At 40.5% G+C, this 23,711-nt stretch overlaps 1 protein-coding gene across 1 annotated transcript; it reads left to right on the top strand.

Annotated features, from left to right (window-relative positions):
- The first annotated feature begins 722 nt into the window (after positions 1-722).
- On the top strand, positions 723-22,793 carry LOC102232605. Its single transcript, XM_023330253.1, has 4 exons — positions 723-1,295; positions 11,256-11,310; positions 13,276-13,333; positions 13,418-22,793. The coding sequence occupies exon 4, from the start codon at positions 13,459-13,461 to the stop codon at positions 22,231-22,233; it is 8,775 nt and encodes a 2,924-aa protein (XP_023186021.1). The 5' UTR covers positions 723-1,295; positions 11,256-11,310; positions 13,276-13,333; positions 13,418-13,458; the 3' UTR covers positions 22,234-22,793.
- Positions 22,794-23,711: the final 918 nt, after the last annotated feature.

Raw genomic sequence — 23,711 nt, 5'->3', positions numbered from 1 at the left:
AGCCACCATAGACAGGATGGTTATTGGGAGTGCACAGGGGAGTGCTGAGGCTCTGATGAGGACTTCACTGACAAATGGAATCTGTGCCACTGCAAGCCGCAGAGCATATGTGCCTCTGCAAGGAGGGAACCATCATGCATGCTTACAGAGGGGAGCTGCGCTACCAGAGCATCAGGGGTGGACTGTGGATGATTTGTACAAATGAATTTCTGATATAGACTCATTTTGATCCAGTCTTGTATTTCCAGGTTGTAACATATGGATTGCTTGGTACAAGTACAACTGTTATTAACCCAGCTCAGAAAAAGAGGGAGAGAGGCGAAAGCACAAGCCAACAGGAGACATTTAAAGGCGTCCGATGATCTAGTCTGTGATACCTGCATCTGGTTCTTGTGGGGTGAAAACAATGGAAAAAATGTGAACTGTGTGGTTCTGAATAAATCCCTGCTCATCTGAGTCAGGACTGGGCTTAGAACATTTTTTCCTTCAAGGTACTCTTTTTCTATTGTGATCCAGTTCTTGCACATACCTACCCCACCAGAGGGGTTTTCAGATAGACGGCACCAGAAGGGGAGGCGCCATTTTAAAGTCTTGCACACAAAATGGTGTAAGCAACTTAACCCTTTCAATCCCAACCCCTACACAACTCGACCAGAGGCTCTTGGGGGCTCCTGTGACAGCAGTTGCTTGTGCAATACAGACAGAAGGGTTATGAACGAGCACAGGGGAGGGCTACAGTCATCCGAGGTGCCACTGTCACTGCAACCTTCGGCGGCTTTGTGCCTCTGCAGGGAGGGAACCACAGTGCACCAGTCCACAGGGAGTCGTGCTACGGCCCCAGCAGCCAGCCCAGAGCCGGGAGACCGTTAGGGGGCGGGCTTTCTTGGAATCCCCGCACCTTGTTATTGGCTGTTGGAAGACGGTTGTGTAACGTACGCAAACGTCCGTGCTCATTGTTCGTAAATACGCAAATCGAGATAATGGAGGCGGGTTTAGAGCTAGCTCCGCAGACCGGCTAATTACATGTTAAGTTGCCTCTCGTCGAGGTGAAAAACAGGGTTTCCTATTGAGAGGTCCAGCATCGGTTCTGAGACCACAGAGGTTGAAAATTGTTTCCTGGCTGTTTTAATGAGGAAGAAGGAAGAAAGACGTATGTGAAGTGGTTTCTCTTTTATTTCTGACAAATAAAGAGAAAGGAGTGCAACGTGTGTTACGTGATCGTTTCACCACAAAGCGCTGTAGCCGACTAACCTCAAAGGACACCTGGCAGCACGGATAAAGATCACCGCGATCCGGTAAGCGCTCCTTTAAAACAAGCCATTAGCTGCTCTGTGTTACAGCTAGCTAGTTAGCAGCATGCTAGTCAGTAAGCTAGCTTCGATCTGAGCAGCTGCAAACATCATTGAAAAATGGTCAAACACGTGGCCGGAGTCACAAAACTCCCTGCTGCTGTGGTTCTGTCCGTTTTATTAATCGGGCCGAAGTACAATGGTGGCATTTTGACCACCTGCCCTCTGTCCAGACTGACTAAAGCTACAGTAGTTGATCATAACATTCAAGCTAGGAGCTACCACAGCTCTTCAAGGCGGTCACAATCGCTGAAATTACGTGCAATTTTTCCCCCCCTCACAAATTAAGCCTTATTTTAAATTCAAATTCACAAAGGTGCGGATGATTGTCAGCTCAAAGACACAGATCTGATACACACATTTACCTGATAAATAATCTCCATCTCAAATGCTGCATTTTTGTTTAAATCTATTAGTTATGTGATAGAATGTATGTGCCACAGAATAAGGACACGTTGGAGATAAATGAAACAAAAAGTCATGCCTATTTATTATTTGCCCCACAAATAATAAATAGGCATTTATTATTTGCCCATTACTTCATTTGTCCCACAAATGAAGTAATTTTCAAAGTTCTGCAGAACAAGGTCTTAAAACAGAAAATTAAGTATTTTAAACTCCAATCCACTTCCACAAGGATAAACGCAGTGCTTGCTCACTACAAACACAAACTGACATTAAACTTTACATTTTCTTGAGGTATTAGTGTTAATGTTGCCATGTCCTGTTTCTATTTTTATCTGGAGCATATTGTTGGATGCATAAGTACTCAGCAGGTGTATGTAAATGCCTAATATTGTAGCATCTGTAAATCTAATAATAAAGGAATAACTTAAGTTAAACACTGTCAAATATATATGGTGGTTAAAATATATCGACACCATATTTTTTTAGACTTTTTCATATTCTTTCTGATGACTTAATACTTTGGCATGCAGCTATAGTGTAGTATTGTTGTTCTACCTGAGTTTTAGAAACCCCTTCTCCATGACAATAGTAATGGCTTCACATGATGTGTTTTTATTTTTATTGATATTTATTTTTGACTCCTAGTCTGATCATAGTGTCATTCTTACAGGTTGTTTTGTTTCTCCTAAGAAAATTTTTTTTTTTTTTTTTGTGCAGTATAGATTTATACGTTTTCCCATGGATGATGGCAATATGTAAATTTCGGCTGAGGTTTATTTTATTTGGAAGAGTTCCTTGGAAAAATAATCACCTCTTTAGGTTGCTTAACCCATTATAACCATGTAAAATGTTGAACATAAATGGACCATTTTACTCTAGTTCTTCAATGAGATTCAGTGCAACAAGTTGCTTTCAGTTGTGACCAGATTTCTAAGTGGGGTCCAGCTGTGTGGACCCGTATTTGTACATTCACATACAGCTGTACTGTTTGCGCCTATAGTTTAAATGGCAGTGGTCCCAAAGCTTGGCCCCCTGTCTTGCACATTTTATATTTGACTCTGCTTCAGCACACTTGAGTCATTTTGTGTTCTGCAAAAGTCAGATAATATTCATTTGAATTTGGTAGGTGGCAACATGGAAACTTCAAAAACCTTCAGAATAAAGCTGGTTTAGGGAACTTGGATTGGTGACTGACTACATAGTTAAACAGCACTTTAGAACAAACATCATTTGTAGACTAGGGAGCAAATGAGACAGTTAAGGGATCAATTTGTGGAGAAGTTTAAAGCATAATTAGATTGGAAAGCTCTATGCCAAGCTTTGACTGTCTCTCCGCACCATTTACATCCTTTATCAGACTATAGTTCAACTGCAGGCCTACCAAAACATCTATAAGACCACATTCAGAAGAAAGCTAAGACATAACGTTATTCTGAACTCGACATCCCTTTTGTGACACCTGTGGTTTATAGATGACCCGTTCCAATGTTACTGCACATTAGTGCACAAGGCAAAGTCCATTAAGACATGAGCAAGTAATATGTAGAGACACTTGATTGGTCAGATTTTTGACCTCAAGCTGAAGACAAACCTTTGGAATGAGTTAGACCAGGGACAGCAAGCTAAAGCTTTCATTCAGCATTGGTGTCTCACTTCACAAAATTGCCTCCTAAAAGAATGGTCACATATTCCTTCAATCACTCACCTCTAAGCCACGTTGAAGACCTTTTCAGAACAGTTGAAACTGTTTTAGCTGCAAAGGTTGGTCCCAACACCATATCAAATCCTTTGTATTAAACATATGGTGTAATTAATGTGTAGGTCTGTATAACGGCAAAAAATGTCCATATGTGACTGTGTGCCTTTCTATTCAGACTTTTATTTGTAAAGAAAAATAAAACTAGAATATAAATCTTTTTCCTAAGCAGCTATTTACTACTTTTTGTTGGTCTTCCATATAAAACGCCCTCCAAAATGGACTGAAGTTTGTCTGAATATGAAAAGAAAGTAGATATGTATCCATACGCAAAGCAGTTTTCTTTTTTTTTTGTCATCTGACTAGCTCAAAAAGCATTTTTATTTTGAATTCTTTGTCTTTGGTAAACCGTTGGTAGAGAGGTTTGGCATGACTCCCAAGACTTTCTGATTTTGGATCTGCTCTGACTTGCACACAGCATCAGCAGGAAATTAACTGTTTTTTCTGAGACTTGTTACTGGTCAGAACTCATCGTCTACCTAAGCTGAATAAGACTGAAGGCTTGCCATTACTGTATCCAGTTCACCAAGCCTTGAGCCCTGCACACTGTCCTCCGAGGTGTGACTGCAGCTGTTCATTTTACAGGAAGCTTTGATGTCACGTGTTTGAAGCTTGTGCTGTCTGCACAACCATAGCAACAATGTGTGCCTTAGTGAGGCACCATCTTGCTTATCTTCTATGTTCCTTTGCCATGACAAATATAGTCTTTATCAGCCACAAATATAAATGTAAAATAATGATTGCTTTATCTATCTGCTGAAAAATGGCAGTGAGTCTTGTAGCATCAGATATTTGGTCTTTATGCAAGACTGAAGTACAGAGCATGTACAATAAAGTTTAGGAGTGGAAAGATTTACAATATTACTGGTTAGGTTTACGGTTTCAGGTTCATGGTATTTTAGGTTTATGGTAAATGGTCTATGGTCATATAATGCTTTATCAAGTCCAGAGTGCTTCACCTTCACCCATTCACACCAATGGTGGTAAGCTACTGGATAGTAGCCAAAACTGCCCTGGGGCAGGATTACAGAGGCAAGGCTGCCATGCACTGGTGCTACCAGGAATCTCTGACCACATATAGCAGGCGAAGCGGTTTAAGTGTCCCTGATGATTATAAATCTTGGAAGTACTGTGTACTGCAAGACACAGTATGGCCATGTCCATTCTTTGCAGGGAGAATGGACATGGCTAACTTTATTCTGCTATTGCTTGGAGTACCATTGTACTCAACCTTTGAGGATTACTCCAGTCTTGTACAATATTGAAGGTTTTTTTTCTAATCGAAAAGGTTGCACCTTTACAGTTCCAGAAGCAGAAAATTTGTTGTCACATGTCTGTATCTGGGCATTCAGGATCAATCTAGACTGCCGAAGCTCTGAATGACAAATCACACGGGAACTGTGGCATAGCAACAACATATCAAGGGCGCAGTATGTGTTGAGCAGTCAGATGCTCCCCTCAGAGTTAATTGTGGGCATGGAGAGCAGTTCAGAACATGTTTTTTAAGCATGTTGGGATATGTAGTGCCCTGTTTTTGAACAATAAATATCCACAATGCCCTTATGTGAGATTGTAACAAGGCAACAGATGTCTGATATTTTATTTTGTAGGTACAATGACACAAATTATACTGAAATTTATATTTCTGTAACTCTAAACAAAGTTTCCATACAAGCCACTATGATACCCTATGGAAACCTGGCAGTGCTGCACAGTACAGTATTTTTGGCAAGAATAATTACCCAGAGGTGTGAACAAAAGTATTTCAGTACGTAAAACATGAAGCAGATTCCTCCAGTACAACAACTTCTCCACTCCTCATGTGGCAAGACACTTTAGAAAATTGCCAAACAAAACTTGAGCTGTAAATAAGTAAGATTAACATACCCATCTCTGTGGTTCATCTTCCCCATGTTCAAGCGTTTCCAGAATATTTTTGTTGAAATACTGTCTGACTTTGATCACTCGATCACATGATCATGTAGTATTAAAGGGTGGTAATCTTTAGGCACTTGGTAATTTAACTACCAACTTCTATACATTTGTAATAATGAAGAACCAAAGATGTTTAGCTCAATGGGGGAAAAAAATCTAACAATCGAAATGAAACCACATGCTTAAAAAAATTCTGTGCCCATACCTCCGAAATATATGTTTGGGGATCTTCACTAAACTCATAGACAACTGATTGAACTAACGGTTAAACGAGTCCAAAATCTTTCACCTTATCAGTGTCTCAATCCTTCTTAGCACCACACATTGGTAGGCACTCATCTGAAAATGCATAGTTGTAGTTGCCTAGGATTTTATTGCAGTGGTTGTCCTTGTATCACAGGTTAGAGTTGTACTGCCAGCTTAGTGATTTTGTGACATTGGTCACATAGTGTGGGGATTCCTATATTACTAAATTCCTGATTCTCAATGACTGTTGATGTTTTCAAATTCTTTAAGATAAGATCTACGTAAGAGCATTAGGTTTGATTTTCTGAGTTGTTTGACTGAGTTGGTTTATAGTGGGAGGCACTGTAAACCTGAGTGTAAGAGCTTTTTGCTTGTCATTTTTCCTCAAACGTTTCAGCCAAGTTTACACACAGCCTGCAAATGATGTATTTGCAGTTTTTTCTTTTCCTTTAGTGTGCAGTGTATTGGGCGTTTTTTCTTGCTCGGCCATGCTCTGGTGTTTCTGGTTGGTGTTCAAGGCAACATGTGGCAGATGTGGCACTTGTGAGCTCCAGAGTTCCATGATTTGTTTCTGTCTAAATTAGGTGATTAACCTAATGGGAAAACGGCGTCTCATTAATCGATGCATCGGAAAGTAGGTTTTGTCCCTTGCCTCTACTTTATATGATGTAAAGAAGTCTTGACTGCTGTCCTTTCCTACACCTACAGGGCCATACAGTGGTTGCAGCTATTACAGCCTTCTTGTTTATATGTTTTCTCTTTTTGATTGGTCAAAGTACTACTGCAATGTTACTAATAGATTACTTTGAAGTAGGTAGCCATGTAGGTGATGGTGTTGAAACCTACCACTCAGTTTAATCACTAAAAAGACTACTGAGAAGCAGGTAGGGATTGCATTCTTCCTGACTCAGGGTTTTTGGCATCAATTAGTGTGCTATGCTTTGAGACAGGCATAGTTTGACAAATGCAAATGTTCTCTAACATCAGTTCTACCCAGTCTGTTGGTAGCACTGACATCCAAATGGTCCGTCAAATCAGTTCCTAAGGATAATTCTTTGTACAATTTTTCTGTCATGTGATGGAGGAGTCGCATTCCAAAGCCATGTGCTTTCACCGGATGGGGGAGGGGAGGAGAAACGCAGTCAGTCCCTTGCCAAACTTTTTAAGCACTTGCAGTAAGCTGCCAGAACTGTTGGTCAGTAACTGGAATGACATAGACAAGAAATTTGTACGTTGAGTCCATTTCACTTTACCCAGAAAAAGGATACAACAAAATGGTGGCTGACGCCAGCACTACAGCTCCACTGGGAATAATCGAGGCTTACAAAGTCCAAAGCATGGTGATTTTGTGCTCACTCTTGCCTTCTCTTGCAAGCATTCTAACATCACTGCTCACCTGTTTCCACCTGATTTGGACCTGTTCTTGTGATATCCCCACTAGTCACACAACATTCTATAGATGATTCTTTTTTTTCCTTTTTTATCCTGTCAGGGGCATTGAGTGTGTCTAAAGTGCCTCCTTCAGCAGACAGTGGTAGGCATACTGTGTGAATTACTTTCTCAAGCAACGTTGTGGCTTTTTGTTTGAGGGGAAGGTCTTCCAAAAGTATTCACACCTCTAACCCTTCCACATTTAATCACATATCATCATATTTTTCAATGTACTTAACTCAATAAATCAACAACACTATCGGTATGATAATGAAAGGGATAATGCTAAAATCTTTAACATATCTGAAATGTTTGCACGCATTTGTGTTCAGACTCTCCTGAGATATTACTTTGTAGAAAGTTTCACTGTCATTAAAGCTACAAGTCTGTGGGGTATGTCTCCACCAGCTTTGCACTTCCATCTGTTTTTACCTGAAGGAAGGTAAAAACCGTCAGGGTTGTGCAAAAATTGCACCCTGCAAACATTGCACAACCCTGCAATTCTTGCAGGGTTGTGGTGGACCTGCAAGCTCTTTCCAGTGTTCAGTGGCCAAAAGGCAGGCTACAGAGGACACAAAGGATCAACAGCACACACATGAGGGGAATTCATAGCAGCCAGTTACATAGTATGCATGTTATCCTTTTGAGTGTTGAAGGAATCTAGAGTACCTGGAGAAAATCCAGGTAAGTGGGGAATGAACATACAAATTTTATACAAAAAACCCTGGAATAAAATATAAAAGCAGAATTTGCTGCAATGCAACTAGGCTAATAATGTCACCAACCAGCCCTTTATATGACGTCTAAACTATTTTCTTAGTCTTTCTCTCAAAGATTCAAGCTCAGGAAGATTTGAAGTTCCTATGACAATGAACTTTCAAGTATTTGCTGAGATTCTTAACTAGATTTAGGCTTTGACTGGGCCATTGTATATTCAGAGTAGTATTGAGTGATTGGCCCCTTCGCCCCTTCAAGTTTCACTCTAGCCGTTTTGTGTCTGATTTGATTCTCGCAAAGAGTATAATATGGGCAGACACGTAAAAACATGGGTGGACCGTGAACGTGCGGTAGCTGTGGTTGACCCATTGATATTGTCATTTGCAGCAGCACTCAGCTGGAGAACTTTGAGGTTGTGCATATGATGGACTTAAATCATTTTATCTTCAAGACAAACAGATAAGTGTCAAGGAGTTAAGATTACAGCCTAAAATTATGTTATAACTTGTCCTCCACCTGGATGTTATCATGGCTGAGTCAAATAATCGATATTTCATTTTGTCTTATAGAAATTTATTGCTGACCAAACATAATGAAAACTATTTAGCTTGCAAAGTCCAGCCTTCACTCCAGCAGTGACGTAAATCATGAGCTACTCAAGGAATGCAGTCTGCTTATCAAATCAAGTCATGATAAACGAGGAAAATTGACAGGATTTGCTAATGAAGACAAATCCGGCTCAGGGTTGACTGAACAGGTGAAAGCCACACACCCTTGGAGAAGGGGCTCTGGTCTTTTTATCACACACAGCGTTTTGGATGTAGGCCAAACAGCTTGGTATTGCTTTCTTCTATCGAGGGATGCTTCTTCCACATGTTTGCTCTGACCCTTATTTACTTACTTTTTTGCCTATTTTCCAGCAATGTCTTTCCTATTTTCACTCTTTAATGAATTCCAGATTGATAGTGTAAAATAACAGTTGCCCTTTCTACAGTTTTTTTTCACCTGAGCTATGAATCTCTGCAGTACCTCCAGAGATTCTAGGGATGTGTCAACGTCTCATAATAATGCTCTCCTATAGTTTGCAGTTTTTGAGAGGAATGTCTGTAGACTTTGAGTCTGAACCTGGTCAGTGTGGTGCTGATTGAATGACAACCTTGTGTTTGTTGATCTTCCTTAAGGCTGTTGAGGCTACAATGTTACTTAGCACCGTCAACGTGTACATGAATGGAGGAGTGACTCATTGTGGTGTAAAGGGCTTTGGAGACCTCTGACTTGATAAATCGCTTTACAAATGTGGGCCATTTACCATCCAGGACACTGTAAATCCTGAAAAGTTGCCATGTACTCTGAGACTCAACCTTCTTTGCATAATGGATCCAGAGTAATTGGCTACAAGGTAGAATTGTCAATTTTGCTATATCTCAAAATAATGAGTCAACTAATCACAGGTCAACTTCACAATCATCTGATTTTTCAAGGATCTCAAGAATACATTGTCCTAAGTCTTTGATTTTTACACTCATGAAAGCGTAGAACTTTGCTTCTGCTGAAACCAAACCGGTGCAAACAGGTAAAGTCTTCAAATTGGGAAGAGCATTGTTGAGACTTGAACTATTTATGCTTCATGCATGACTAAGTTATCAGAGTGAAAACAAGAACAGCTCCATAGGGTGGATAGTGAATTAGCTTTAGAACAGACTAATCAAACAGGTCTCTCCTGTTCACCTGTACATAACTTTGTAGCTACTCTGTTTCTGTCTGTATGCTAGACAAGATAGTTAGCAGCGTTTCTTCTGTATGGAAACAGGTTAAGGAATCTGCTTTTCTTAAGGAAGTATTTGGAGTTTGAAATGATTGAGGCTCAACTTCCTATTTAGGAAAAAGACTTTCGGGCAAAGTTTATTTATTTATTTATTTTGCCCCAGTTCTTCATCACACCCTCTAAATTCTCCAGGATGCTTAGTTTGGAACAGCACACAGAACCATAAAGTTTCAAACACCTTTGTAGTAGAGTCAGAACCACACGAGCTAGATTTATTTATGTTGGTTGTGTTCAGTTAATGTGACCTTGTAGGATTTTGACTGCATTTCATATAAAATGGTCAGCGTGTGCCTTATGTGTTTTTTTGTTTTTGTTTTTTGCCTCATCTAACCACTTGTATTTAAGGAGTTGTAACATTATTTTTGATATTCTTGCTACAGTACTAATTAAAGAGACTGTCATTTTAACTGCAAAAAAGGAATGTGGTTAGAAATTTTGTTTCAGCATGTCCAGAAATGTAAAGTCTTTCAAGTAATTATTTACTCATAGAAATTTGCCAACCTTTTCTATATTTTTAAGTCCTGTTGTGCGCTTCTTTGTGCTGACCTAAACAGAAGTTAATAGTAAGTTGGTGATAAACCCCTAAAGCCACAGCTGTGGTTTCCAAACATGTTGCCTTGTGAAGTAGACCAAATATGGCTGCTATCCTCTGGAAGCTGGTGCCTATCAAGCAGGTGGCATTTCTGCTACTTAAAGAGCCTTGTTCTGTGCAGCTGAAACTTCCACAAGGGCTGGACAATATATTGCTAATATATCATGTTATTGAACTTTGCTGACTATAATAAAATTGATTACAGACAGAAAGTAGAACCAGAAGCACTGTACTTTTAAACCTATTGATTTGAATTGCATGTGCCTATGCTTGACTGTGAACCTTGCACTGTGGTGCAGTAGGGATTTGTGGAACATTAAACATGGTGTGCTGTGGCAAATTCTCTCACAGGCAATTGCTGCAGGATATCTGAGACTGCTATTGGAAAGAATGAGCGACTAGTGATGGTGGAAACGGCTTTTTCACAAGCAACCAGCTGTTCTCCGGATCATAGCTCATCTGAATTTTGATTTCCTTGTTTGTTCTCTTCCTCTCTGTCAGAACAAGAGGGGGAGTTTTATTATAGTACCCCACTAGGGGTGCACCAATATAATTTTGGAAGATCAGTGATTGGGCGGTACTTGCATGTGACGCCGAGCTTACCCACCAGTCCCATTTATCTCAGCAAAGGTCTAAAAACCAACCACTGTCCTCTTTTTTGCTATACCGTGAGAGAAGATTGACTGATAGACCCACTCACCAGGTCACGTCTGCATGTTTGCAATTAACAATAATCAACCTTTGACCTTCTTGCTGTATTTAATAACATTTCAAACAAAAAAAGTGGCAGCCAAAATTGGAATTTGCAGGTCAGGCTTTTTAATGATCCACAATGGACCAGAAAACTGCAATCGATGTGCCCCTGATCACTATAGTACACAGACATCCAAAAGCAACAGCATTTGCTGACTTTCCAAAAAAATCCCAAAAACAGTAGTTTTACTGATATTATGAATGCATAGTCTGCTAATAACAATCCTTTTATTATTCTTGCAGATGGTCAGGACCAGCTTCCTCAAGATTCACATACCAGGAGACGCCTTACCATCAGGTAACACTTTTGAATGTTATGCTCCTTTGTATTCTAGATATGTTTTGTTTAATGCATAAATTGTCTTGAATTTAGTTTTAGTTAAAATGAACGCATTATCTCTTGAGTAAACAGACAAAAAGAAACAGAACTAAGGACAGAAGTTGGCCTATTTAAGAATAAAATTGTGATTCAGTGATGAACCAGTTTCAGTAGTCATAGTGTTCACAGAGCAGCAGTTCGTTGTGTTTCCACCCAGACCCAACCTGGCCTTAGCCTTGAAAACACTCTAGTCCAATCTGTAGCTGGACTAGAGGAAAAAAACCTTCATTCACCAGCCAGCACATGGTAACAGCCAACCAAAACATTGTGAGTGCCTATGCAAGTTGAGTGTTGGGATGTAGCTCTAAACCACTGCCTTCTTTTTTGCTTTTTGTTGTTTGTGACCAACTTCTTGGCAGCAAGGGCATCAACACCATGAACATCATCTTGGTTTGCTGGATGCCTGATTTCATGCCTTTAATATTTAAACAGGTTGTGGTGAATTGCACAGAACAGAACTAGACTTTAACCACGAGTAGTTTCTTCAGCAGCATCAATGCTTGAAAATGAAACAACACTGCTGGTTCCAAGGAAGTCTTGAGGGTCCTTAGCCATGAGCTTTGCTATTGCAGCGTGGCTGGAAAGGGCTTAGCCCTTTTGGAGAGCTAGCTGGTTCTAGATGGGGGATTCATCCACTCCTGTGTAATACATGCAGTACCACACAGCAACAGGGTCCTTGGGGGTGAGATGGTGTAACTTGAGCCCCTTCTGCATTATCAAATTTCTGTCATGTTGGTTAATGTCTCGTTCGGCTCTATCCAATTTCAGTGTGTTTCCCTTTGCAGTGTATGAATGCTTGTGATTTTGAGTTGTAATCAAGATATATTCATCCCATCATGTGTAGCAACAACAAGAGCTGAGGAGGGCTACTGAGTGTTGTAAAGGGCCACATAGTGCTTTGTCTGGACAAATTAAGGCAAAGGAATCTCAGGCTGCAATACTTTCTGCACTAGTCCTGCCTATAATTTAAATGAAGCTCTGAAATCCATGAAATATTTTTATTGCATGGATTGCTGTAGTAATCCATATAATAATAATTATTATTATTGTTAGTTGAGGTTGAAGCCTAAATTGATGTTACATTTCACCCTCTGTCTGGGTGTTATAATTGCCTTAAAAAGCCCAGATACTTAATTTGTCTTAAACACAAACTGCCAAAATGTCAGTTCAATGTAAATTTTGGTCTTATCTGGACAAAGTACATTGTTGAAATATCACACTCTTGTTTAAATGTTGTTCGGCAAACTTTAAAAATGTGCAAGTGACCAGGTAAACAAACCATGTAGTATGAGTTAGTTTTCTATGAAACAAGTTGACTAGTTAATTCCAGATCTTTCTCAAGCTTTCCACAATGGGTCTTTGGTTCTTGGAGATCTGAAAATTCTTTTCAGTCCTCTTTCAGGAAATCTTGGACCCCGACAGTGCTAACTGGAACCCTCGGAAGTTTAGAAATTCCTCTGTGACCAACAACCTCAGTATGTTTGAAAATAAGACCGCAATGTTGTTGAGAAAGCTCATTGATTATGCAAGTCATGAGATACTGACTGTGTGTTGTAATGAGACGCCTTTTTTAAAAAAAAACCCTAGGTTTAACTGGGCACACTGATGTTATTTTGCACCAAGAAGCAGGTTTGCTTTTTAACTACTGGTAAATTTTAGTAGTTTTTCCACTTTATTGTGTTTAATTTATTGACATCTCCGGTTTGATTTCTAAGCATTTGTGCACTGGAAAGAGTGTTCACTAAAAACCAGTGAAATTTTCATGTCAAGTACACGGTTACTTAGAAAATTGGTGATGTGTTAAATACTTATCTTAACAGCCATACTCTATGACTTTGAAGAGACATGGAGTATTGACAAATATTCCCACATGTTTTAATGCAGGCGTCCTACCAGATGAGGCTCCGATAACCTGGGATGGTGCTTCTTTGTCGAAATAGAGGTGAACAAATATTCTTTCTGCTGTAGGAGATTGGTTGTCATAGATTTTATTAAAACATTTGTTTTTCTCTTGTCTCTCTTTCAGGATTGGATGCAAAAACCGATTTCTCCTGGTCCCGCTAGAGAATGGCTCATGGCTGGAATTCATACTTCCCAAACATTCCACCTCGTTCATCAGATCCTCGAAGGAGGACGGCGGACTCTGGTAGACCTCTGTCCCAGCATGTAGGGAACTTCACTGGACATCATGACTTCTCCGGTACAGGGGGCTCACGAGAAGTCCCTGTACCACACACAAACTTCAATGCAAACTATTGCAGAAATAACAGTTTTGAAACTCCAAGATCAGACTGTGCCTATAATAGGTACTATGAAAGACAATGGCAAGCTGATAGACAGCAAATGGGAAGGGATTACCCACAAAGACGTAGGAACAGAGATTTTCCCAATTATTCTTCAAACCAGTTTTCAACATCGGGATCCTATCATTCATCATTTGCACCAGATTTTCATCATCATAAGCAAGACCGAGACATGTGGAACATGTCGTATCGTGGGAACTCCTCTGCTACAAACAACTACTCTGACACTGATGCAAGGGAAGCAAGGCCTTCATGCAAATTCACTCAAATAAATGTTTTTCCTCGGCCAAAAACGGAAATTGTTTCAAATGAAAGCTCAACAAAATACCTTTACCCTCCAACTGGAAATCGAAATTCACAGAATGCAAGACTGTGTCCTAATATGTCAGAGACAAGTTTATTTTCAGTCAAAGGTTACCGGGAACACAATCACTCTTCTGCTACCTCTTCTGAAGCAAGAACAAAAGGGAATGAATGCGATGGAAATGTTTATCATCATCAAAACCAAAAGATTGACGTGGACCGAGATCTTGCAAAAGCTGCATATTCAGACCTCCAAATGACCGAGAAATGTTCTGGAGATGGAAATCGTCAGCATCTAGTGGACAAGGAGGATGAGCCTCTAAGCTTAACTGTCTCAACTGGTGGTCAAGACACAGTTGTAAATGACAACATGCTGCAAAAAAGTCAGGCCTTAGAAAGCCTTTGGGAAAAATCAGACTCATTGAATGAGGAACTTTTTAATGAAAAAACATTAAGTCCGGTTTTCACTAATGGCGAAGATGAACTAATAGAAACTGACCAACATGAAGGAGGAATCCAGAAGGATGCATCTTACTCGCTGACTCTGAATGAAGCAAGTTCTTTAGATGTCGATGATGAGCAAAGTGAAAGCATCTCAAGTAGCAACCACCCTGACTTGGAGTTCATTTTGCAGTTACCTGAATCACTATCCTGTGAAAGTCTTGGTGGGGTGAGTGATGGTCATTCAAGTGACTCCAATGCAGATACAAATATTTGTCAAGCGAAACAGAAAGATGAACAATTTTCAATTTCAGCAGTGGAGGAAAAGTCAGCTATTTCTCCACATGTAGATTGTTGCAGGTCAGGTGATACGAGGGGCCAGTCTAATGAAGAGATGATTGACCTTAAAAAGAAAGATGTAGCCAGTGATGTAATGTCATCACATAGTTCAGGTACAGATGAACATCTCCAAACACACAAAGGTGCTACAAAAACAGCAAAGTCAACCATGAATTCCCAAGTTCCAGATTGTTGTAGCCCCACTTCTATCAATGACAGCATTTTAAAGAATTCTAGTCAGAGTAATTCTGAACAGATTTTTATTCATGCAGCTTCCGCCATTCAACTTTCATCTCCATGTACTGACGTTGATCCTACTGTAGAAATGGAAAAGAAGAGCCCATCAGAAAAAACAACCCCATTTTTCTCCCAAGATGGTTGTACCCCTAATGTAACTGACTACATTTCTGATGACCTTGGTGACAAAAACTCTTACTGTGTGGAAGGTCATACAGAATCCCCACTAAAGCAAGGTGATTTGGACACAAGGTTGTATGCAGTTCCTGAAAATGAAAGGCCATCATTAAAGATTGCACCAAATTCTCCAAGTCAAGGTTCTAGTCCCACTGTCTCAAGTGACACTATCTCTGCTGATACTATTGATATTGTCAGAAATTCAGAATTCCCTTTAAAAGAAAGTAGTTCAGACACAGACTTGTATTCTGATGAGGCAATGAGAAACCCACTAGACAAGGAAGCTCCAAATTCGCCTTCAAATCCAGAATCTAGTCCCAGTCCCATTTATGACACTGCATCTAATGATAATGATGACATCATTAATCGTTCAGAGCTCTTGCACCCTAATGTCTTGAACACAGATCTGCTTCCCAGTCATTTAGAGGAATGGACAAGTCCAGTTGAGAGCACAAAAACTACCTCCCATACAGATCCAGAATGTATAACCAGACCTTTGAAAACTGAAAGTAACGCACGTGATTTCAGTGATTTAAAGTCTTGTTTACAACCCGATGCAGGACTTGATGTCAATTCACTGTCAGAAGAGAAATCAAAAAGTCAAGAGGAGAATTCAAATTCAGCCTTCTTCCCAGATCCCCACAATTCAATAAATGACAGTTTTACAACCCAAGAACAAGCTGAACATGATTTAAATTTTCCTGAAGATGCAAAGGACTCATTTGAAAAGTTGGATCTCTTCTTGTCAGAACCAAGTTTATTGTATGGGGAGCCTCTCTCTGGAGATGAGTCTTCATGTGGCGATGTTGAAACATACAATTCCTCATATCAACTTCAAGAAACACCAGGGAATAAACCTGATGAGGATCCAATGGACCAGTTGAAACTGCCAGCACCTCAACTGACTTCTTCCGTACGTATGAGACCCTTCATGCACCCCGTTGTTGTATTGATGAACATGGAGTCAACAGATATAAATAACACCTACAACTGTGCGGAATGCCTACACACAGCCAACAGTGTAGATAATCTAATTGAGCACCACTACTGTTGCCATCCAATGCCAAGTTATCAATTTTGCAAGACATGTAATGTTTATATGTTGAAAAATGAACAAGACAAAGACCATTTGTGTGGTGAGGTCATTTCACAGAAAAAGAAAAACTGTGGTCGGCACAAGTGCAGAAGGTGCGGACTCTTATTTTCCCAAAAAGTTAACTACGTCAGGCATATGCGTGATCACACTGGTCGAACACCTTATAGGTGCGTTGGGTGTGGTGTGTATTTTTCACAGTCTAGTGCTTTGAATCATCACAGAAAGGTTCCTGGGAGGTGCAAGCAATCTCTGTCAGCTAAGAAGACAGACCCTGTTGTTGTAAAAACCCCAAAACCAACCCCGAAAAACCAGGCTGAAAACGCTTCATATAAAAGTATGACCCAATGTTATGTCAGGCTTCTTGACATCTCCAAAACGAATATCTGTCATTTTTGTGGCAAAGGTTTTTCTACTAAGAGAAAGATCAAAAGGCACATCTACAACGTGCACAAAAGGAAAAATGTGGCTTCCTTGTCCTACACAAATGAGACTAGTTCGTTATATAAATGTCCTCTATGTCCGCGACTTTTCAAGTATTCCTACAACAGAGCTCGACATTTACGCTTCTGCATACGAAATGCAATATATGGAGGCAAGAAGAAAGTTGGTGACAAATATGTCTGTCCCTTGTGCAAGGCTGCTTTCACAGCAACGTCCAACAGATATAGACATATTAAACTAACCTGCCTGCGAGAAACCATTAATCGCCTCGCCAGGGAGAGGGTGCAATTACGTCAAACGTCTGGGATGGAAAATGAGCAGAGACCAAGCTCAAAAGAATCTGTACGTTTAACACAAGAGAAGGGGGGAGAAGCAAAACAACAGGTACCCCAAGGTTCAGCAATGTCCCCCAGTCAGTATAAATGCAATCACTGTCCAGCAATTTTTTCCTATCCCTCTGGAAAGTATAGACACATGAAAAAACACGAGTTACTTAAGCACACTGGCAAAATAATCAAGTATAGGAAATCTGTCATGCCCAAACCATCCTCTCCAGATGACTCAACCGAAGAGAGCACCAGTCAGCCAGACATCGCAAAAGACTCCCCAAAACCTACTTTGACCTGTCGCTTTTGTGGACTATATTTTCATGTTCTGTCAACACTAAAGAAACATGAACGCAATCATCGTGGCGAAAGACCATACCGCTGTCTGGAGTGTAGAAAGGGATTTAAGAAACTTACTCATCTGATAAGTCACAGAGTTGTCCACCAGAAGAGGATACAATGTACAGTTTGCAGAAAGATTCTACCTACAATTGGAGATTTGATCCAGCACCGAAGCTCCCACCCTAAAGAGAAAAAGGGAATGCTTCCTTGCCCAGAGTGCCCAGCGAAGTTTCAGTATCCGGTATATCTGTTTAGGCATCTCCAGACACACAAAAATAAAGACAAATCCATACAGAAATCTGAAGGGGAAACTCTTATGAAACCACAACAATCTTCGGAATCTGTCAAAGAGAAGAAAAGCCACAAGCTGTTCCGATGTTCGTTGTGCAAACAAACATTTGATGATGCACAAATACTAAGAACACACTCCCTCACACACATTTCCAAATCTTCTTTAAACCAGTGTCCATACTGCAAGAATAAGTTTACAAGTCGTCATTCTCTGATACGTCACATGGTTAGGCACACCGGGGACAAGCCTTTTTCCTGTGTCACCTGTGGAAGACAGTTTTATAAATCGATATACCTCAAAATTCACTCAGAGACCTGCGTACCTCCAAGAAACAGTCCCCCTAAGGAAGCAGACTCTAGTAATCTGATGAAAAAACGATATTGTTGTACAATTTGTCCCCGGAGGTTTTGGAAAAATATCCGTTTACAACTGCATCTAATTGCCCACAAGAATAGGTCACTCCATCAGTGTACAAAATGCAGTCAGTACTATGGTGTAAACATGATCTCTCGTCACAAGTTGCTTTGCCTCATAACCCAAGAGAGCTCCTCTGCAGATCAATCAACTAATGGAAGTTTTGAATCAAAGTCAATCCAAGTGAGTCAGAAAAGCCAACAAACACCTTCAAACTCCAATGCAAAGAACCTGTTCAAGCTTAAGTGCGCCTACTGCCCAAAACGATTCAGGTACAGATCACTTTTACTTCGACACAGTGTTACACATACCGGTGTACAACCCTTCAAATGTATGCACTGTAACCAAAGATTCAAGAATCAAACGCTGTGTATAAATCACGAAGCCTTTTGTGGCGGTGGGTCAGAAACATCTCAGCCAAAACTCAAAATGAATGCTGAGGCAGCTATGGCATCAGAAGAATTTCCATCAGAGAGTGATTGTGAGTTGAAATGCAAATTCTGCACCAAGACCTTTGCGAAAGCACGAAGCCTGAGGCATCACATTCTGACGCATAATGAGGTGAAGCCGTATCGTTGCAAAGCCTGTGACAGCTGCTTTTCACGATATGATCATCTTAAAGTGCACCAGGCTCTGTGCAAAGGTAAAAAGACACGGCTAGAGGTGAGAATCCCCAAAATCAGCCTGGAAGATATTGGAAAAGGTTGGCAAAGTAAATGCTACCTGAGGCCTCTTGGTGAGCAGGAGAGTTTTGAATGTAAGGTTTGCTTGAAAAGCTTCCCAACTGAGAGGAAACTGTCCAGACACAACACTATGTTCCACACTGTAAAGAAATTCAAGTGTTCATGTTGCGGTTCAGCCTTTTCTCACGAAAAAACTCTGAAACAGCACCAAAGGGTGAAAAGATGCAAAAAATCAAGAAATGAATCACATACTTCACGGCAGGAGAGTAATCAACCAACTGACAATATTGCCAAACAACTTGATGGCATAAGGAAAGAAATTTTGGTGAAAATTCATCCTTTATTTAACAAAGACTTGAAGTTTGTATGCAGCTATTGCCCCCGTGCTTTCAAAAACAGCTGGCAATTAAATGTGCACACACGGTTACACACGGGGGAGAGACCATATTCATGCGAGCATTGTGGAGAGAAATTTATTAGAAGTGATTATCTTTTACGTCATTATCCCAAGTGCAAGGACGCAACTCGGCCGGGCGGTGCTCTCTGTGACAGGTGTGGTGGATTTTTCTCTGAAAAACAACTTGAACACCACAAACAAACTTGCATTCTAATCTCAAGTTCACCAGACATTTCTAAAAGCAAGCAGGCATCCCCTCAGGGCCCCCCAAAAGGCTTTTCATGTGCATACTGCAGTTCACGATTCTTGCTGTTTTCGCAACTCCAAGAGCATTTCTTAAGTACACACAAGCTGGAAACGGATGCTCAGCCCATGTCAGCTGCTTCACTGCAACAACTTCTGTCCAATATCCCAAAAATTAAAGAAGAGCCTGTGGATGAAAGTTATGGAAAAGCATCCAGTATTCATGCTGGTGTATTGTCCAAACCAGGAGTAGCTCTAATGCCTGGCACCTCAGATCAGTTTGTCTGCCAGAAGTGTAACATGTGTTTCAGTAATAGAGCAGGACTAATTGGTCATCAGCGTGCACATGCAACAAAAACACCATACAGCTGTAAATACTGCAACAAGGGCTTCTGGAACAAAACTCAACAACGCAATCACAACAGAAAATGTAGAAATGTTACCCAATGCCTGGACATTCCTGTTAAAGCAGAGATTGATGATGAGTTTGTCTCCAAGTCCAAAGATAATTTCAGAACAGTAGCAACAACAACAAGAGCAAAGGTTTCACCAACTAATGTCCTCTGCAAGGAAGAGCCAGAGGATGAATCAACACAAAGCTCTTATGGAAATCAGGACAGCAGTACAAACTCCAGTGCAGAAAGGAAAACTGTACAATACCAATGTTCAGAATGCGACAAAAGCTTCACTGATGGCCTATTGCTCATAAGTCACCTTGAAGACCATGGAAGGGAGGAACAAGAGAGAAGATCGAATAAATGTTCCAAGTGTGGACGAAGGTTCTCTAATCAAGGAAACCTGAGAAGACACATGAAACTGCATATGGCCCACCAAAGGTACTTCTGTTCCCTTTGCACCAAGATCTTTAGCACCAGGTCTGAGCTTGAAAATCACAACGCAAGTCATCAGAGTAATAAACCCTTTTCCTGCAAATTGTGTGAACAACGTTTTTTGACAAGGCTAGCCTTATGTGAACATTACAGTGGAGAGCATGCTGATGAGATATTTCATTGCCGGTGCTGCAGTAAAGTGTACGCATCCAAAAGGTCGCTGTATAGACACTATAAAAAATGGCATCCAAAAGAAATTGGGGACATTAGGAGTGTAAATCTGCAAAGGGGAGGTGCTGACCAGCAATCTAGCAGTCATGTAAGTACCAATGACAGTGATGAAGATCAAAACCTTGACAGTGACAGCGACTCTGACTCTGCCCCTTATTTCCCATGCCATGTGTGCGGGAAGACATTCCCAACATCTGAAAGTCTTGAGGATCACCAGTTGTGTCATCTGGGCAAAAAGCCACATGAATGTGCAGAATGTGGTAAATGTTTCTTCCAGGCATCCCAGCTTCAGCAGCATCAGCGTATGCATAAGTCTGAGTTTCAATGTCAGACATGCGGTAGAGGATTTGTTACGCTCTTTGCGTTACGGACCCATAAACACTCTCATGGGAGGACTCGTCCATTCCGTTGTTCCAAATGTGACCTCGGTTTTGCTGGACCCACACAACTAGCGGAGCATATGTCCACCCACCGTGAAGAGAGCTTTCCATGCGATATCTGCAATAAGATTTTCCAGTGCAAGAGCAGCAGAGCCGAGCATCGGAAGACCCACTCAGTGTTAGGTGACGTTGCCTCACCTTCATTTTCAAAGGGAGAGCATAAACAGTCTAAAAGTGTATTTGGACATAGCACAGATTTCAGGTACCGCTGTGGCATCTGTAATGAGCGCTTCAGAGATCCAGAAGAACTCTCGGAGCATGGCTGCTTGGAAGCTGCAGAGCGACCCTACATTTGTACAGAGTGCAATAAACATTTTCTTCATGCATCTCACCTGAAGAAGCACAGGAACACCCATCAGCAGTCATGGTCTGATCGAGAATATCCGTGCAATCAGTGCAACAGTAGTTTTTCCTCATCTCAACACTTTATCTGTCATCTTGAAACCCATGTTGGCACAGCAACCGAAGATGTTCAGGAACAAGACTCATCAGATGGGCTCATATGTCCAGTTTGCCACCAATGTTTTGCCAGTGCCACAGAACTGATCCATCATTTTCCAATGCACCCTGATTGTGCACCTGAAATGGAAAAGGCTGAATGCGACGCCACTGAAGGTGAGCTTGAAGGACAAGAACTACTTCAGCCTACAACACCTGCTGAATATGAATGTTCACTGTGCAGTGGAATCTTTCTGGGAAAAGAGGCTCTTTGCAACCATCTATGTGCCTTGCAAGACCAGAAAGAAGTGGCGAACACAACCTCTGATCCAGCTGATGCAAGTTCAGCTCATCAGGCTCCATGGGACGAAGAGGAAGTGGATGTTACTGGAGAGGACCTATACAAATGCCATGAGTGCACAATGCAGTTCTCTTCTAAAAGCAGCCTCCTGGAGCATCAAAACAATCAACACCTCAACAATGGGAAGGAGTTCAAATGTGAGACCTGTGGAAAGACCTTCGCCAAGAAACGATATCTCAGAAAGCACCAGCTTAGACAACATGGTCCTAAAGAGCATGCCACCACGACAGCTGAGCTGGACAAGATTTTCAAGTGTGTCCAGTGTCGAGCCAGATTCTACACAGCCCAGGATTTATCTAAACACATGAGACTGCACGCTGAAAAACAAGCTGGAGAGTACCGTTGTGACATGTGCTACAAGTCATTCAGCAAGCGGGCGCTCCTTAGACAGCATCAGGAAAGCCATGTTGGTGAGGTCGTATACGAATGCACAGAATGTGACAAAGCTTTTGCTTTTCCTCACCTGCTGGAAGAACATCAGCATTCTCACGCTACACCCTCTGAGTAATGGTTCCAGGTCATCACATACATCTTATCTTCTCTAATTAACTCCAGGTATTTTATGGTCCCCTTCATGCCTTACTTGTGTGTTCTTCCAACTCTTTGGACCTTACTTGTTGCGTATTCACAAAGCACTTGACTTTTGTCAGTATGTCAGAACATCTTTTTAGTTAAACATCTTAGTTTCAGAGGCAATGTTTGTAAATGTGTGTTAAAATTGTTGAATTATTGTTTAAGAGAATAAATATCGACCAATATGTGTTGGTTCACAACCTGAATTTTTAAGGTTTAGCATATTTGATTCACAGTATGTAAATTTGGATTTAGCCTGGTAATTTTATTCCTTTGATCCCCCTTTCTATGCTATTACTATTCCTGTACAATATAATTTTGTAATGTTCAGTTTATTTCTTTTATGCGTTTTACCAGTTGTTTCTTTTTTGATAATGTGAAAAAGTCTTGTACAGACACTGAAAAGATGCTTTAATGGAATATTATTTTCACCACCTGATACTTTTTTTTTCTTAAGAAAATTAGTTAATGCAGTAAATTCAATTCTAAAATCCACTTGTAGGTCTGGTTTGTGTCTCTGTCCTTCTTTTTACTAAGAAGCATAATAATTTGATGTAACTGAAAGATTCTGATGGGGCTTAGAGGCATTTGGAAGTGCAGAAAAAGTAAAAATACAACTGATGTGGGTAGTTTGTTTTTATTAGTTACATAGATGTGGGTCAAATAAAAAGCATATTTTGATATCTGCTTAAAGATTTTTTTTTAAAGGTAACCAATATGATATATGTGCCTCATCAGGAAAATATCATTAAATATGTAAAGGCTCGTATGAAATAGTCATTCTACAGAAAAATTGGAATTTGAGGGATATAAATCTGCTGAAATGTAATTCTATACAAACAAATACAACTTTCAAACAACTAGCAAAGTTTAGTAAATCATAAAAAGGTTTACTTTAGTTCCCTGTTTATTATATGCATAGTTAAAAAATAAGGAGTCCCACATCACTAGGTATAGAAAACCTTAACCGATGATTCAGTTCTGTGAAACTGAATCATTTGCTAAAAGGGGCATGTTCAATTAGTGAGGTCATTGATTATGTGAAAAATAGGTGTTAAACAGGTGGACCTTATTTAAGGATCAAGGTAACTGACATGCATATCCTGACTGCATTTGTTCTTGAAAAACAAGAGTAAAATGGGTAATTCAAGACACCGTACAGAAGAAGAGTGCTTTTTAAGAAATTAATAGAAGAGGGGAAATTCATAACGAAATGTAGAAAATATCACTTTGAAATGGCAGCCAAAACTAGAAAGGTGCAGAAGAAAAACGACTATTTGAATGGAATGGATAATAACCAAAATGGCAACGGCTCAGCCAATGATCAGCTCCAGAAGGCTCAAAGAATATCTAAGATTGCCTGTGAGTACTGCAACAATCAGACCATATCTACGTGAAGCCAAGCTACCAGCA

The sequence above is a fragment of the Xiphophorus maculatus genome, chromosome 3, assembly GCF_002775205.1.
Source record: "Xiphophorus maculatus strain JP 163 A chromosome 3, X_maculatus-5.0-male, whole genome shotgun sequence".
NCBI classification, from domain to species: Eukaryota; Metazoa; Chordata; class Actinopteri; order Cyprinodontiformes; family Poeciliidae; genus Xiphophorus; species Xiphophorus maculatus.
Note: the sequence above shows the minus strand (reverse complement) of the source record. Positions and strands in the feature narration are given on the sequence as shown.